Source organism: Trichomycterus rosablanca, chromosome 3 (assembly GCF_030014385.1).
Source record: "Trichomycterus rosablanca isolate fTriRos1 chromosome 3, fTriRos1.hap1, whole genome shotgun sequence".
Lineage (NCBI taxonomy): Eukaryota > Metazoa > Chordata > Actinopteri > Siluriformes > Trichomycteridae > Trichomycterus > Trichomycterus rosablanca.
The window spans coordinates 20,844,168-20,858,141 of record NC_085990.1 but is presented as its reverse complement, the minus strand read 5'-3'; the positions used below and the strand labels follow the sequence as shown (position 1 = coordinate 20,858,141).

Genomic DNA, 13,974 nt, shown 5'->3' with positions numbered 1-13,974 from the left:
CCTTGGCCATCTTCATGTAGCGCAACAATTCGTCTTTTAGGATCCTCAGATAGTTCTTTGCCATGAGGTGCCATGTTGGAACTTTCAGTGACCAGTATGAGAGAGTGTGAGAGCTGTACTACTAAATTGAACACACCTGCTCCCTATGCACACCTGAGACCTAGTAACACTAACAAATCACATGACATTTTGGAGGGAAAATGACAAGCAGTGCTCAATTTGGACATTTAGGGGTGTAGTCTCTTGGGGGTGTACTCACTTTTGTTGCCGGTGGTTTAGACATTAATGGCTGTATATTGAGTTATTTTGAGGGAAGAATAAATTTACACTGTTATATAAGCTGCACACAGACTACTTTTCATTGTGTCAAAGTGTCATTTTGTCAGTGTTGTCCCATGAAAAGATATACTTAAATATCTGCAGAAATGTGAGGGGTGTACTCACTTTTGTGATACACTGTATATATATATATATATATATATATATATATATACTGTATATATATATATATATATATATATATACAGGGGTTGGACAATGAAACTGAAACACCTGGTTTTAGACCACAATAATTTATTAGTATGGTGTAGGGCCTCCTTTTGCGGCCAATACAGCGTCAATTCGTCTTGGAAATGACATATACAAGTCCTGCACAGAGGTCAGAGGGATTTTAAACCATTCTTCTTGCAGGGTAGTGGCCAGGTCACTACGTGATGCTGGTGGAGGAAAACGTTTCCTGACTCGCTTCTCCAAAACACCCCAAAGTGGCTCAATAATATTTAGATCTGGTGACTGTGCAGGCCATGGGAGATGTTCAACTTCACTTTCATGTTCATCAAACCAATCTTTCACCAGTCTTGCTGTGTGTATTGGTGCATTGTCATCCTGATACACGGCACCGCCTTCAGGATACAATGTTTGAACCATTGGATGCACATGGTCCTCCAGAATGGTTCGGTAGTCCTTGGCAGTGACGCGCCCATCTAGCACAAGTATTGGGCCAAGGGAATGCCATGATATGGCAGCCCAAACCATCACTGATCCACCCCCATGCTTCACTCTGGGCATGCAACAGTCTGGGTGGTACGCTTCTTTGGGGCTTCTCCACACCGTAACTCTCCCGGATGTGGGGAAAACAGTAAAGGTGGACTCATCAGAGAACAATACATGTTTCACATTGTCCACAGCCCAAGATTTGCGCTCCTTGCACCATTGAAACCGGCGTTTGGCATTGGCACGAGTGACCAAAGGTTTGGCTATAGCAGCCCGGCCGTGTATATTGACCCTGTGGAGCTCCCGACGGACAGTTCTGGTGGAAACAGGAGAGTTGAGGTGAACATTTAATTCTGCCGTGATTTGGGCAGCCGTGATTTTATGTTTTTTGGATACAATCCGGGTTAGCACCCGAACATCCCTTTCAGACAGCTTCCTCTTGCGTCCACAGTTAATCCTGTTGGATGTGGTTTGTCCTTCTTGGTGGTATGCTGACATTACCCTGGATACCGTGGCTCTTGATACATCACAAAGACTTGCTGTCTTGGTCACAGATGTGCCAGCAAGACGTGCACCAACAATTTGTCCTCTTTTGAACTCTGGTATGTCACCCATAATGTTGTGTGCATTGCAATATTTTGAGCAAAACTGTGCTCTTACCTTGCTAATTGAACCTTCACACTCTGCTCTTACTGGTGCAATGTGCAATTAATGAAGATTGGCCACCAGACTGGTCCAATTTAGCCATGAAACCTCCCACACTAAAATGACAGGTGTTTCAGTTTCATTGTCCAACCCCTGAGGGGTTGGACAATGAAACTGAAACACCTGGTTTTAGACCACAATAATTTATTAGTATGGTGTAGGGCCTCCTTTTGCGGCCAATACAGCGTCAATTCGTCTTGGAAATGACATATACAAGTCCTGCACAGTGGTCAGAGGGATTTTAAGCCATTCTTCTTGCAGGATAGTGGCCAGGTCACTACGTGATGCTGGTGGAGGAAAATGTTTCCTGACTCACTTCTCCAAAACACCCCAAAGTGGCTTAATAATATTTAGATCTGGTGACTGTGCAGGCCATGGGAGATGTTCAACTTCACATAATGTTGTGTGCATTGCAATATTTTGAGCAAAACTGTGCTCTTACCCTGTTAATTGAACCTTCACACTCTGCTCTTACTGGTGCAATGTGCAATTAATGAAGATTGGCCACCAGACTGGTCCAATTTAGCCATGAAACCTCCCACACTAAAATGACAGGTGTTTCAGTTTCATTGTCCAACCCCTGAGGGTCTAAAACCAGGTGTTTCAGTTTCATTGTCCAACCCCTGTACATATACAGTGTATCACAAAAGTGAGTACACCCCTCACATTTCTGCAGATATTTAAGTATATCTTTTCATGGGACAACACTGACAAAATGACACTTTGACACAATGAAAAGTAGTCTGTGTGCAGCTTATATAACAGTGTAAATTTATTCTTCCCTCAAAATAACTCAATATACAGCCATTAATGTCTAAACCACCGGCAACAAAAGTGAGTACACCCCTAAGAGACTACACCCCGAAATGTCCAAATTGAGCACTGCTTGCCATTTTCCCTCCAAAATGTCATGTGATTTGTTAGTGTTACTAGGTCTCAGGTGTGCATAGGGAGCAGGTGTGTTCAATTTAGTAGTACAGCTCTCACACTCTCTCATACTGGTCACTGAAAGTTCCAACATGGCACCTCATGGCAAAGAACTCTCTGAGGATCTTAAAAGACGAATTGTTGCGCTACATGAAGATGGCCAAGGCTACAAGAAGATTGCCAACACCCTGAAACTGAGCTGCAGCACAGTGGCCAAGATCATCCAGCGTTTTAAAAGAGCAGGGTCCACTCAGAACAGACCTCGCGTTGGTCGTCCAAAGAAGCTGAGTGCACGTGCTCAGCGTCACATCCAACTGTTGTCTTTGAAAGATAGGTGCAGGAGTGCTGTCAGCATTGCTGCAGAGATTGAAAAGGTGGGGGGTCAGCCTGTCAGTGCTCAGACCATACGCCGCACACTACATCAAATTGGTCTGCATGGCTGTCACCCCAGAAGGAAGCCTCTTCTGAAGTCTCTACACAAGAAAGCCCGCAAACAGTTTGCTGAAGACATGTCAACAAAGGACATGGATTACTGGAACCATGTCCTATGGTCTGATGAGACCAAGATTAATTTGTTTGGTTCAGATGGTCTCAAGCATGTGTGGCGGCAATCAGGTGAGGAGTACAAAGATAAGTGTGTCATGCCTACAGTCAAGCATGGTGGTGGGAATGCCATGGTCTGGGGCTGTATGAGTGCAGCAGGTGTTGGGGAGTTACATTTCATTGAAAGACACATGAACTCCAATATGTACTGTGAAATACTGAAGCAGAGCATGATCCCCTCCCTCCGGAAACTGGGTCGCAGGGCAGTGTTCCAGCATGATAATGACCCCAAACACACCTCTAAGACGACCACTGCTTTATTGAAGAGGCTGAGGGTAAAGGTGATGGACTGGCCAAGCATGTCTCCAGACCTAAACCCAATAGAACATCTTTGGGGCATCCTCAAGCGGAAGGTGGAGGAGCGTAAAGTCTCGAATATCCGCCAGCTCCGTGATGTCGTCATGGAGGAGTGGAAAAGCATTCCAGTGGCAACCTGTGAAGCTCTGGTAAACTCCATGCCCAGGAGAGTTAAGGCAGTTCTGGGAAATAATGGTGGCCACACAAAATATTGACACTTCAGGAACTTTCACTAAGTGGTGTACTCACTTTTGTTGCCGGTGGTTTAGACATTAATGGCTGTATATTGAGTTATTTTGAGGGAAGAATAAAGTTACACTGTTATATAAGCTGCACACAGACTACTTTTCATTGTGTCAAAGTGTCATTTTGTCAGTGTTGTCCCATGAAAAGATATACTTAAATATCTGCAGAAATGTGAGGGGTGTACTCACTTTTGTGATACACTGTATATACAATTGTCACACATAACTAATGTTAACTCATGCTGATGCTAGGGACTCTTGTTGTTTACGAGTAATTTTTTTGCGAGTCTGAAGTCGCTGCGTGTGCGACTTACTCTGCTCAACTCTGTGAATTATTATTTTGTAATAATTATTTTTATATCTGAATTTTTGCTTGCAATGTCAACCATGATAAATGGGCAGTAACATGTTAAATAAAATAAATGTTAAATTTACTTTAAATTTACTAACATCCAAATACAGTGGTTGTAAATACATGCATACTATAAATTTATTTACATGATTTTATTGCCCAGGCAGACCAAACCTAACATGAACTCTAGTCAAGAAATCTTTTTTACACATTGTAGCTCAAACTCAAAAAAGTCATAGGTGAGTTAAATCTGTTTTCACATTTCAGATCCGAGTATGACAAATGCAGATTATCTTTGGTATGTAGATATTATTTTGAGTTTGAGAACCTTCTCACAAGTGCCACTTGGAGTCACTGAATAGCTTTGTTTACAAGTACTCTGAAAGTGACCTCAAGTAGGTCGAATTGATAATCTAGCACAATTCAAATTCATCCCAAAAGGCTTTAATGGCACCACCGGACTCAACTCTGTGACCCCACTCTCTTGTAAAACTGGATGATAAAGTGTATTATGCACTAGAAAAAGCATTTGCTGTTTCTTTGCATATCTTAGTCTTGTGTTTTGTCTTTTTTCTTTTTTTGGCACAGCTCAGCTCGAGGCAGATTTTGAGGAGATGGAAAGTCATCTGACGTATTTAGACAGTCTTTGCAGCCAGTGTGAGCTTCAGCGCTTCAAGCACTTACAGATCCTGCAGCTGGAGAATTATAAAAAAAAGAAAAGGTAATGAGGCTCTCTCTCTCTCACAACAACTGACTCTTGTTTTTAGATCCTTGTACTTAAACAGATGTGGTTAATGAGCACACTAGTTTAAGCGCTGTTTAGTAATTATGTACAGAATTACACTACATGGAAAAAAGTATGTGAACACTCCTACTCATTAGGTTGGGCATATTAGCCACACATTTATTACTAACAAGTGTGTAAAATCAATTTTGGGAACTAAATTCTTTTCAGCTTGGTAAAAGTCATTTCCTGTTCTAGCATGACGATACCCCTGTGCTTAACAGGGTTTGACAAGTTTGGTTTGGTGGAGCTCCTGTGATCTGCACACAGCTTGACCTCAACTTTATTAAACACTTTTGGAATGAATGGAAATGTTGATTGTCCAACATCAGCACATGACCTCACATGCTTTTTAGATTAATTGGGCACCAATTCCAAAAGGCACATCTGACATCTATAGGAAAGCATGTCCTGAAAGAGTGGAGGCTGTGGGTGGTCAGGTGACATTAAATTTTACCATCAAAACATTTGTATATATTCAGTTTTATGAAATAAAATCTATATTCCAGTCTATTGACAGCAGTTTGGGTGAAGCCCTTTCCTATTCTATCCTGATTGTGCCCCTGTGAGCAATGCTAGGCTGCTAAATACAGGGTTTGTTTAGTTTGGTGTGGCATGTGAGGCCTGGAACACATTTGGGATTAATTGGAACGTTGACTGCAAGCCAGGCCTTCTCATTCAACATTCACCAGCCAGCAGTGGATTCTCACAAAGAACTGTACTATGCAAGTCATGCTATACCCATGGCAATTCTTTACCTCTTGTGCCAGTACCTCAGCCAAACACAGAGGTTGCATTTTGCAGCAACAATAAGGATGAACCCCATTCGACTCTCCCTTTCTCAGACACGGCCATTTGTGTCTGTCGAATGCCAAGCCAGGTTGGTAGCACTGCTGATATTCTAACCTAAACTCTCAACGCAGATGAGCTGAGGCTGAGACTGGAGCAGAATGACTTGCAGCTACAGCTTATAGGTTTTGGGTTTATTCCAGTCTGGCTTTGGTCATATAGGCAGAGCTTGGGACTGGCAGTTATGTTACTCAGAATCACATGGGGAAAATTAGCTGTACAGACAAGTAATGTCCTTTTTATACACTGTAAACATGATGAATGATGTTATTACGTAAGATTTATCATGAAGATGCAAGTTTTTTTTTCAAGCCATTATTGGCAGACCAAGATCTTGACATTGTATGATTTTTACTCACAAAACTGGTGTGGGCAACTCTGGTGGAATATGGAAAGGCTGGCAAATGAAATAAATAGCTATGGACCTGTTTATACCTTGCATAATTTTGCCCTTGGTTTCCAGATAGTATCTGGATATACACCGTACTGCCAAAAAGTACGTGGACACTAAGGGTGGGCAATTTAATATCGCTCACGATAATGTCGGTATAGTTGTAAATTCGATATGATTTTTGCTATATGGCGATATTGTTAGCAAACGGGTGTCACTCGCTCTCAAGCGCGTAACAGTGAAATAATGGCGATCAATGCAGAGAGTAGTACCGGAGTTAGCACTAAGAGAGGAGCTACATCACTAGTGTGGAAGTTTTTTGGATACAGAAAGTCAGACTCCAAACAAACGACTGTAATTTGCAAAACATGCAAAAATACTGTAACAAAAGGTGGCAACACATCAAATTTATTTCACCACCTAAAGCAAAAGCACCCGCGTGAGTACGAGGAGTGTCAGTCACTGCAGGAGTCCGAGAATGATGTGAGGACAAAAACTTTGTCAGTGACCGAACATAAAATACACAGGTTACCATCTGAGAACGTTTAAAATACAAAAGCGCTAAGCGGAACGCTTTCCTTCGCGTATGAGCATGGAAACTGAATCACTGAGAACGGTCAGAAACGACTCTTTTCAGAAGAATTGTTAATTGGAATCGAATCAGAAAACTGTGCTCTTATCTATGTTAAAGATTCATTTGTTTTGCTCACTCTGTGGGCAAAACAACTCCGGTTCAAGAGATTCAGATGTATAAACCAATCAGAGCTTCGAATTAAAATTTCGGGCGGAATCTCTCTTTATTGGTTGTTGTATAATTGACAAATAAGTGAACGAATTACGAGTTTCAGCTTTTAACCACGACAGCCGAGAGAATAAATGAAGTTAAAAGATCTAAGACGGTTTCATTAGTTAGGTGGATAAACACAGTTAAATATGGATTTTAATATTCTGGAAATATTTTGGAAATATTTTGGAAATATACAAGATGGCCTCCAAGGTAAGCTGCCGTTATGATTTTATACTGCTGTGTGGTTGATCTAGGTCGCGGTGCTGCTGTTTATCGTGCAGTTTCATTTTGCAATGATAGCAAAGCATTATCAAATATTAAACGTTTTCGGGATTTTTTTGATGCTCATTTATTTGAAGTAAAACGGACAACATAAATGTGATTGTGAGACTCTGCTGGTTTGTTTAATATAAATGTTGTCAATATGAATACAAATACAGCCTGTACTAATACAAAATATAAACACTGTAATTAGTTAGAATGTTTCAGAACTACATTGTTTTGTGTTTTTAAGAAAAAGTGTTCTTATATATCGCTAGTGAATATCGTTATCGCAAAAATATCCCAAAATATCCCAAAATATCGTGATATTATGTAAAGGCCATATCGCCCACCCCTAGTGGACACCCCTCCTAATGATTAGGTTCAGGTGTTTCCACCACACCTTTTACATTTTAACAGGTGTATAAAATATCACTAATATAAAACTTTATGCTTTTAAATGTGTGGCAACAGCTTGGGGATGTCCCTTTGTTAGCAGAAATGTACACCTGGTCAAAAAGCCAGGAACATGAAGACATGGTTTGAGGATTTTTACAACTCTAAGGTAAATTGGAACCAGGCCTTTTCTTTTAACATTGGTTAAACAAACAACTTGAGTGTGCTTGTGCTCGAGACACCATACACACACACATACACATACACACACACAGATTGAAACAGACAGCATAAACAGACACAACCTTGTGGCAGCAGTGTTACCAACAACATTTTCATAGTCTTACCCGAAGCACAGTTAACCAAACTAAAGCTCTCTTATTTTGAACACAATCTGAGAAGAACCAGTTTGTTGGAAAAGACGATTATGGTGACGGCCATCAAGAAGATGGATAGATGCAATTAGAGGAACAAGCCATTAATAAGCTATTAGATGCCTGAATACCTATACAGAAGACAGAATGTTCTAGAGAAACACTATCCATGATGTCCAGGAGTCGGAATCGACATCTGTAAATTGTTTTGTAGACATTTTTACAACCAATCTCTACCATATTCTTTGTGGCCATTCCTGCTCTTCATTCTCGTTGTCAATATAGTTTTTTAATATAAACTTACTAAACAGCTCTTAAAATAGATGGTTAAAGTAAGGTAAACCTTTTACAAAGACACCCGTTTGTTTGTTTATTAGGATTTTAATGTCATGTTTTACACTTTGGTTACATTCATGACAGGAACGGTAGTTACTTGTTACACAAGGTTCATCAGTTCCCAAGGTTATATCGAACACACAGTCATGGACAATTCAGTATCTCCAATTTACCTCACTTGCACTAGCACCCGGAGTAAACTCACACAGACACGGGGAGAACATGCAAACTCCACACAGAAAGGACCAGACCACCCCATCTGGGGATCTAACCCATGACCTTCTTGCTGTGAGGCGACAGTGCTACCCACTTAGCCACCGTGCCGCCCCTTATCACATATTAGTATTAATCAAAATTAATTTAATTCTTGGCAACATGCATTTTTTGCTTCTTATTTTAACAGGGCCAGTGATGGCTCAGTGGTTAAGGTACTGGACTAGTAAACAGAAGGTTGCCGGTTCAAGCCCCGCCACCACCAAGTTGCCACTGTTGGGTCCCTGAGCAAGGCCCTTAACCCTCAATTGCTCATTGTGTAAGTCGCTTTGGATAAAAGCGTCTGCTAAATGCTGAAAATGTAAATGTAAACAGGGATCTGCAAATATTTCTGGGTTCATCACGCCCTGATTAATGACATCTGATTTGGTTTATGCTATAGTTTTGTCTCACATATCAGTTCTACTTTGTCTAAAATTGTGTCCTTCTTTCACTTCATTAGCTCAGCTTGATTTGGTTATTTTTATTTCATAATTGTATCTAGATATTTCGGAGCATTCATCAGCTGATCCCCTGTTAGCTTTTCTATTTCTAAATCAGTGCATTTCCCTGCAGAGCCCTGCAGTACTTGTGTGTCTCATCTTCTCTTTTTTTTCCCTACCGGCTCATTATCAGACTTTTTGAAGATGTGCTCAGCAGATGAATTGAACTGATGGTTGTTGAAGAAGTGGCAGGTGGCTGTAGCATCAAAAGCCCTTCTCAAGAAAGGCGAAATCCTTTTAAGTTCTGCTCCTTTAGTTGTAAAGGATCTAAAGCGACTACTTAGCGACATTTTGCACCATGACCAACAGACTAAGATTTTTTTATTTATTTAGGATTGTCTGAATTTGCTTTTTCGTTTAATGCTGCAGTATATGCTGCAAAGTATGTAGTATGTTGTCAAGCCATGTCTTTTTTTTTTTTGACTAATCCTTGTCAGATCATTTTGTTAAATAAATAATAATAAATTGTAATAAATTACAACCCCAAATCAGAAAAGTTTTGAGACAGCATGGAAAATGCATGGAGCATGGAGATATTTTTTTATGTGTTGTCTGGTCAACTTCAATTTATTAATAAACATTAATTTCTTCATTTCAGGCCTGCAACACATTCCAAAAAAAGTTGGGACAGTAAAGCATTTACCACATTGTAATGTTGCCTTTCTATTTCACCACACTTAAAAGACGTTTTGGCACCGAGGAGACCAAGTGATTCAGCTTTTATTTTGTCCCATTCTTCCTGCAAACACGTCTTAAGATGTGCAACAGTACGGGGTCGTCATTGTCGCATTTTGCAAAGTTCTCCACACATTCTTTAATGGGGACAGGTCAGGACTGCAGGCAGGCAGGCCAGTCCAATACCCGTACCCTCTTCTTCCGCAGCCATGCCTTTGAATGTGTGCAGCATGTGGTTTTGCATTGTCTTGTTAAAAAACGCATGGACATCCCTGGAAAAAATGACATCTTGAAGGCAGCATATGTTGCTCTCAATGTACTTTTCTGCATTAATGCTGCCATCACAGAAGTGTAAATGACCTTTGTCAAAGGCACTGACACCGCCATGACAGACCCTGGCTTTTGGACTTGCTGATAACAGTCTGGATGGTCCTTTTTGTCTTTGGTCTGGAGCACATGGCGTCCATTTTATTTCCAAAAAAAGAACTGGAATGCTGATTCATCTGACCACAATACACGTTTCCACTGTGTGTTGGTCCCTCCTAGATGCCTTTGAGCCCAGAGAAGTCAACACCACTTCTGGACATGGTTAACATAAGGCTTCTTTTTTGCACAGTAAAGTTTTAAGTGGCATTTGTGCATGTAACTCTGTATTGTAGTGCTTGACAAAGGTTTGCCAAAGTAATCGCTCGCCCATGTGGTTATATCAGCGATTGTTGAGTCTGAGGGATCGAGATTTTAGAGTAGCAGGATGTTTTGTTAATACTGCCATGTCACAATTATTCCCCATACATAATATTACTGATCTTAACCTACTGCAAGTTGGGTTGCTACATGATTAAATCATTGGGAATGCAATTAATAAGCATGTGATTTGCTATATCTAAATACCACTCAGATGTGTTCAGGCTGTGTTACAACTTTGGTGAAAACTATGAAACTGTAACACAAGCTGAGAGCGAAGCTAATTTTATTGAACCAAGAACAATCGTGGAGCCACTATTGTGAGTAATGTCCGAAAGTCCAAAACTTGTGGTGCAGCAACGAACCTGCCTGGCCGTGGTTAAAAGCCCAAGCAGCAATCTCATCAGGACAGCAAAGAAAAACCCCTGTGTTACTGCAAAAGACTTACAGAATGACATGATGGAGCCTAGAACAAATGTGTCAGTGAAAGCCATAAGAAGATCACTTTAAAATCAAGGACTTCATGGTTGGATATTATGACACATGCCACTCTTGATTAAAAAGCACATGAATGGTAGACTGGAATATTCCAGAAGAAATCTGGGATACAGTTTTTTAAATTGCTGAACGAAAACTGGAACTGTTTCTCCAAATAGATCAGCAGTTTGTCTGGCACACAAAGGCACGGCTTAAGACCAGAATAACACAATCCCCCTAATCAAGCATGGCAGTGGGTCAGTGATGATGTGGGGAATGTTTTTCTGCTGCAGTAAGTGTCAGTCTTGACCGTGTGACTGGCATCATGGATGCACAGAAATACCAAGGCATTCTGAGGGAGAATGTTAAGCCTTCTGTGGTAAAATTAGGCCTTGGTGATCATTAGATTTTTCAACAATACAATGAACCCAAGCACACTTCCAAGTCGACAGCATTTAGAAGATGCTTTTATTCTTACAATTGTTGTTAAACATAATTTAAGGTTAAGGGCCTTGCTCAAGGGCCCTACAATGCAACCTGGCTTAAGTGCGGCTTGAACAGCAGCCTTTTGATTACTGGTCCAGTAGTTCTATACACATCAACATAACACCCTTTAAAGTGAGATTTCTAAGCACTCTATAACCTAAGGCTACTCTATATTTGAATTGATGCTGCTTTAGCTTCAGTTTTAGGTCAGACACTACAAAAAGGTCAAGTAAAGCATTACCATTCTTTCTGAAAAAGAAAAAAAAGTTATTGGTTGGTGCAGTCCAGCATGTTATCATTTTCTCACATCGCCTAAGCAAGAAAACAGAAATGCAATTGACAAAGGATTGAATCGTTTACATTTTTAAACTTTTCATAGGTTTTTCTCTTTCATTTTTACCACCCACTTGTGACATTTTAAATGGTTGCTTAATACCTCATACTGTAAAACCACCCTTTTCCTTTTCAAACACCCTTGACACACCATAGCACTCCTACTCCATGTACTTCAGAATAAGGTCAATTGCCTCCCCTGCCCCCGGGAATTCTTATTATTTTATCACATCCCCCCTTGTATGAAAGGATAAAACGTGTGATGCACTTTACATTAGTGTCTTCCATTTCTCTTCATGTTTAATGCACATTGAGCCTGCAGCTAAATTGTGCGTCTTGAATGTTAGTCAACGAACCAGAAAGCAGCTGGGCTTCTTTCTGCTCTTGTAAATGCTGAAATGCTAATGAAAACTCATAATATAATAACCATCTAACTCTCAGATATGCGGTCAGTTGTAAGCTCTGAGATTTTGTCTAAGGAAAGATGATGAAAAAGTTAGTTTTAAATACATATAAAAATGTTTAACACCAAATACAGTGAAGCCAAAAAGTATTTAGTCAGCCACTGATTGCGCAGGTTCTCCTACTTAGAAAGATGAGAGAGGTCTGTAATTTTCATCATAGGTACACTTCAACTGAGAGACAAAATGAAGAAAAAAAAAATCCAGGAAATCACATTGTAGGATTTTTAAAGAATTTATTTGTAAATTATGGTGGAAAATAAGTATTTGGTCAATAACAAAAGTTCAACTCAATACTTTGTAACATAACCTTTGTTGGCAATGACAGAGGTCAAATGTTTCCTGTAAGTCTTCACCAGGTTTGCAGGGGGACACGCCTGGCACTGCAGGATTTGAGTCCCTCTCGGCGTAGTGTGATACTGATGGTAGCCTTTGTACTTTGGTCCCAGCTCTCTGCAGGTCATTCATCAGGTCCCTCCGTGTAGTTCTGGGATTTTTGCTCACCGTTTGCTCACCGATCATTTTGACCCCACGGGATGAGATCTTGACCCCAAGGGAGATTATCAATCGTCTTGTATGTCTTCCATTTTCTTACAATTGCTCCCACAGTTGATTTATTCACACCAACCTGCTTGCCTATTGTAGATTCACTCTTCCCAGCCTGGTGCAGGTCTACAATTTTCTTCCTGGTGTCCTTCGACAGCTCTTTAGTCTTGGCCATGGTTGAGTTTGGAGTCTGACTGTTTGAGGCTGTGGACAGGTGTCTTTTATACAGATAACGAGGTCAAACAGGTGCCATTAATACAGGTAACGAGTGGAGGACAGAAGAGCTTCTTAAAGAAGAAGTTACAGGTCTGTGAGAGCCAGAAATCTTGCTTGTTTGTTATTGACCAAATACTTATTTTCCACCATAATTTACAAATAAATTCTTTAAAAATCCTACAATGTGATTTCCTGGATTTTTTTTTCTCATTTTGTCTCTCATAGTTGAAGTGTACCTATGATGAAAATTACAGACCTCTCTCATCTTTCTAAGTAGGAGAACCTGCACAATCAGTGGCTGACTAAATACTTTTTGACCCCACTGTAAATGCAGACCAACACACAAGCAAGGCAACAACTGTAGTAAACAAACTAAATATTTAAAATGGGTGTTTTTGGAATATGTATTTCAAAGCACTGGGGTTATTTTTTCACCATTTCCTAGGGGGAACATAAAAATACCAGTATGCTATGTTATGTTAACTATTACAGATTTCATTATTACAGCATATTACCATACCAATATATTCTCAGTACACCATACTATAACATTTCTTTTATTTTTTGTTTTTTTACTTGGCTTTGCAGTACAGTTGACTTGGTGTCATTGCTGCTTAATGTATCAAAATTCATTAACTTTCTGTTTTTTTTTTCTTGTTTTTTTGTAGAAAAGAACTGGAAGCTCTAAAAGGTAAGATGCTTGTCTATGATTTCCATGTAACATTTGAAAGCACTTGGTAATGTTCAACTCTTCATAGTCTGTAAAGATCTTTACTGACCAATTTTTGGATATGAGAAATCAGATTTCTTTTCAATTCTATAATTTCCTATGATTACCTTAATTGTTGGGCAGTGAATGTTTTGTACATCATGTACCAACTACACTGTGAGTCAAAAAGAACCTCTGTACCTTTTCCCATAACTTTGGCAAATGTTGATTAATTTTCAAAATGCTTTCACACACAACGTAACTTGCAATTGCAAAAACAGATAATCAGTGTTGAATTTGGTCATAAATGACATTTTATTGTTCATAGTTGC

The 13,974-nt window shown here is 40.0% G+C and overlaps 1 protein-coding gene across 3 annotated transcripts in view; it reads left to right on the top strand.

Annotated features, from left to right (window-relative positions):
* dtnbp1a (dystrobrevin binding protein 1a) overlaps positions 1-13,974 on the top strand; it is a 68,310-nt gene that overhangs the window by 16,665 nt on the left and 37,671 nt on the right. For all 3 annotated transcript variants that reach the window (XM_062991953.1, XM_062991954.1, XM_062991952.1), the window contains exons 6-7: positions 4,711-4,843; positions 13,602-13,624. In XM_062991953.1, coding sequence (XP_062848023.1) covers positions 4,711-4,843; positions 13,602-13,624 — 156 coding nt within the window. The remainder of the gene's footprint in view (positions 1-4,710; positions 4,844-13,601; positions 13,625-13,974) is intronic.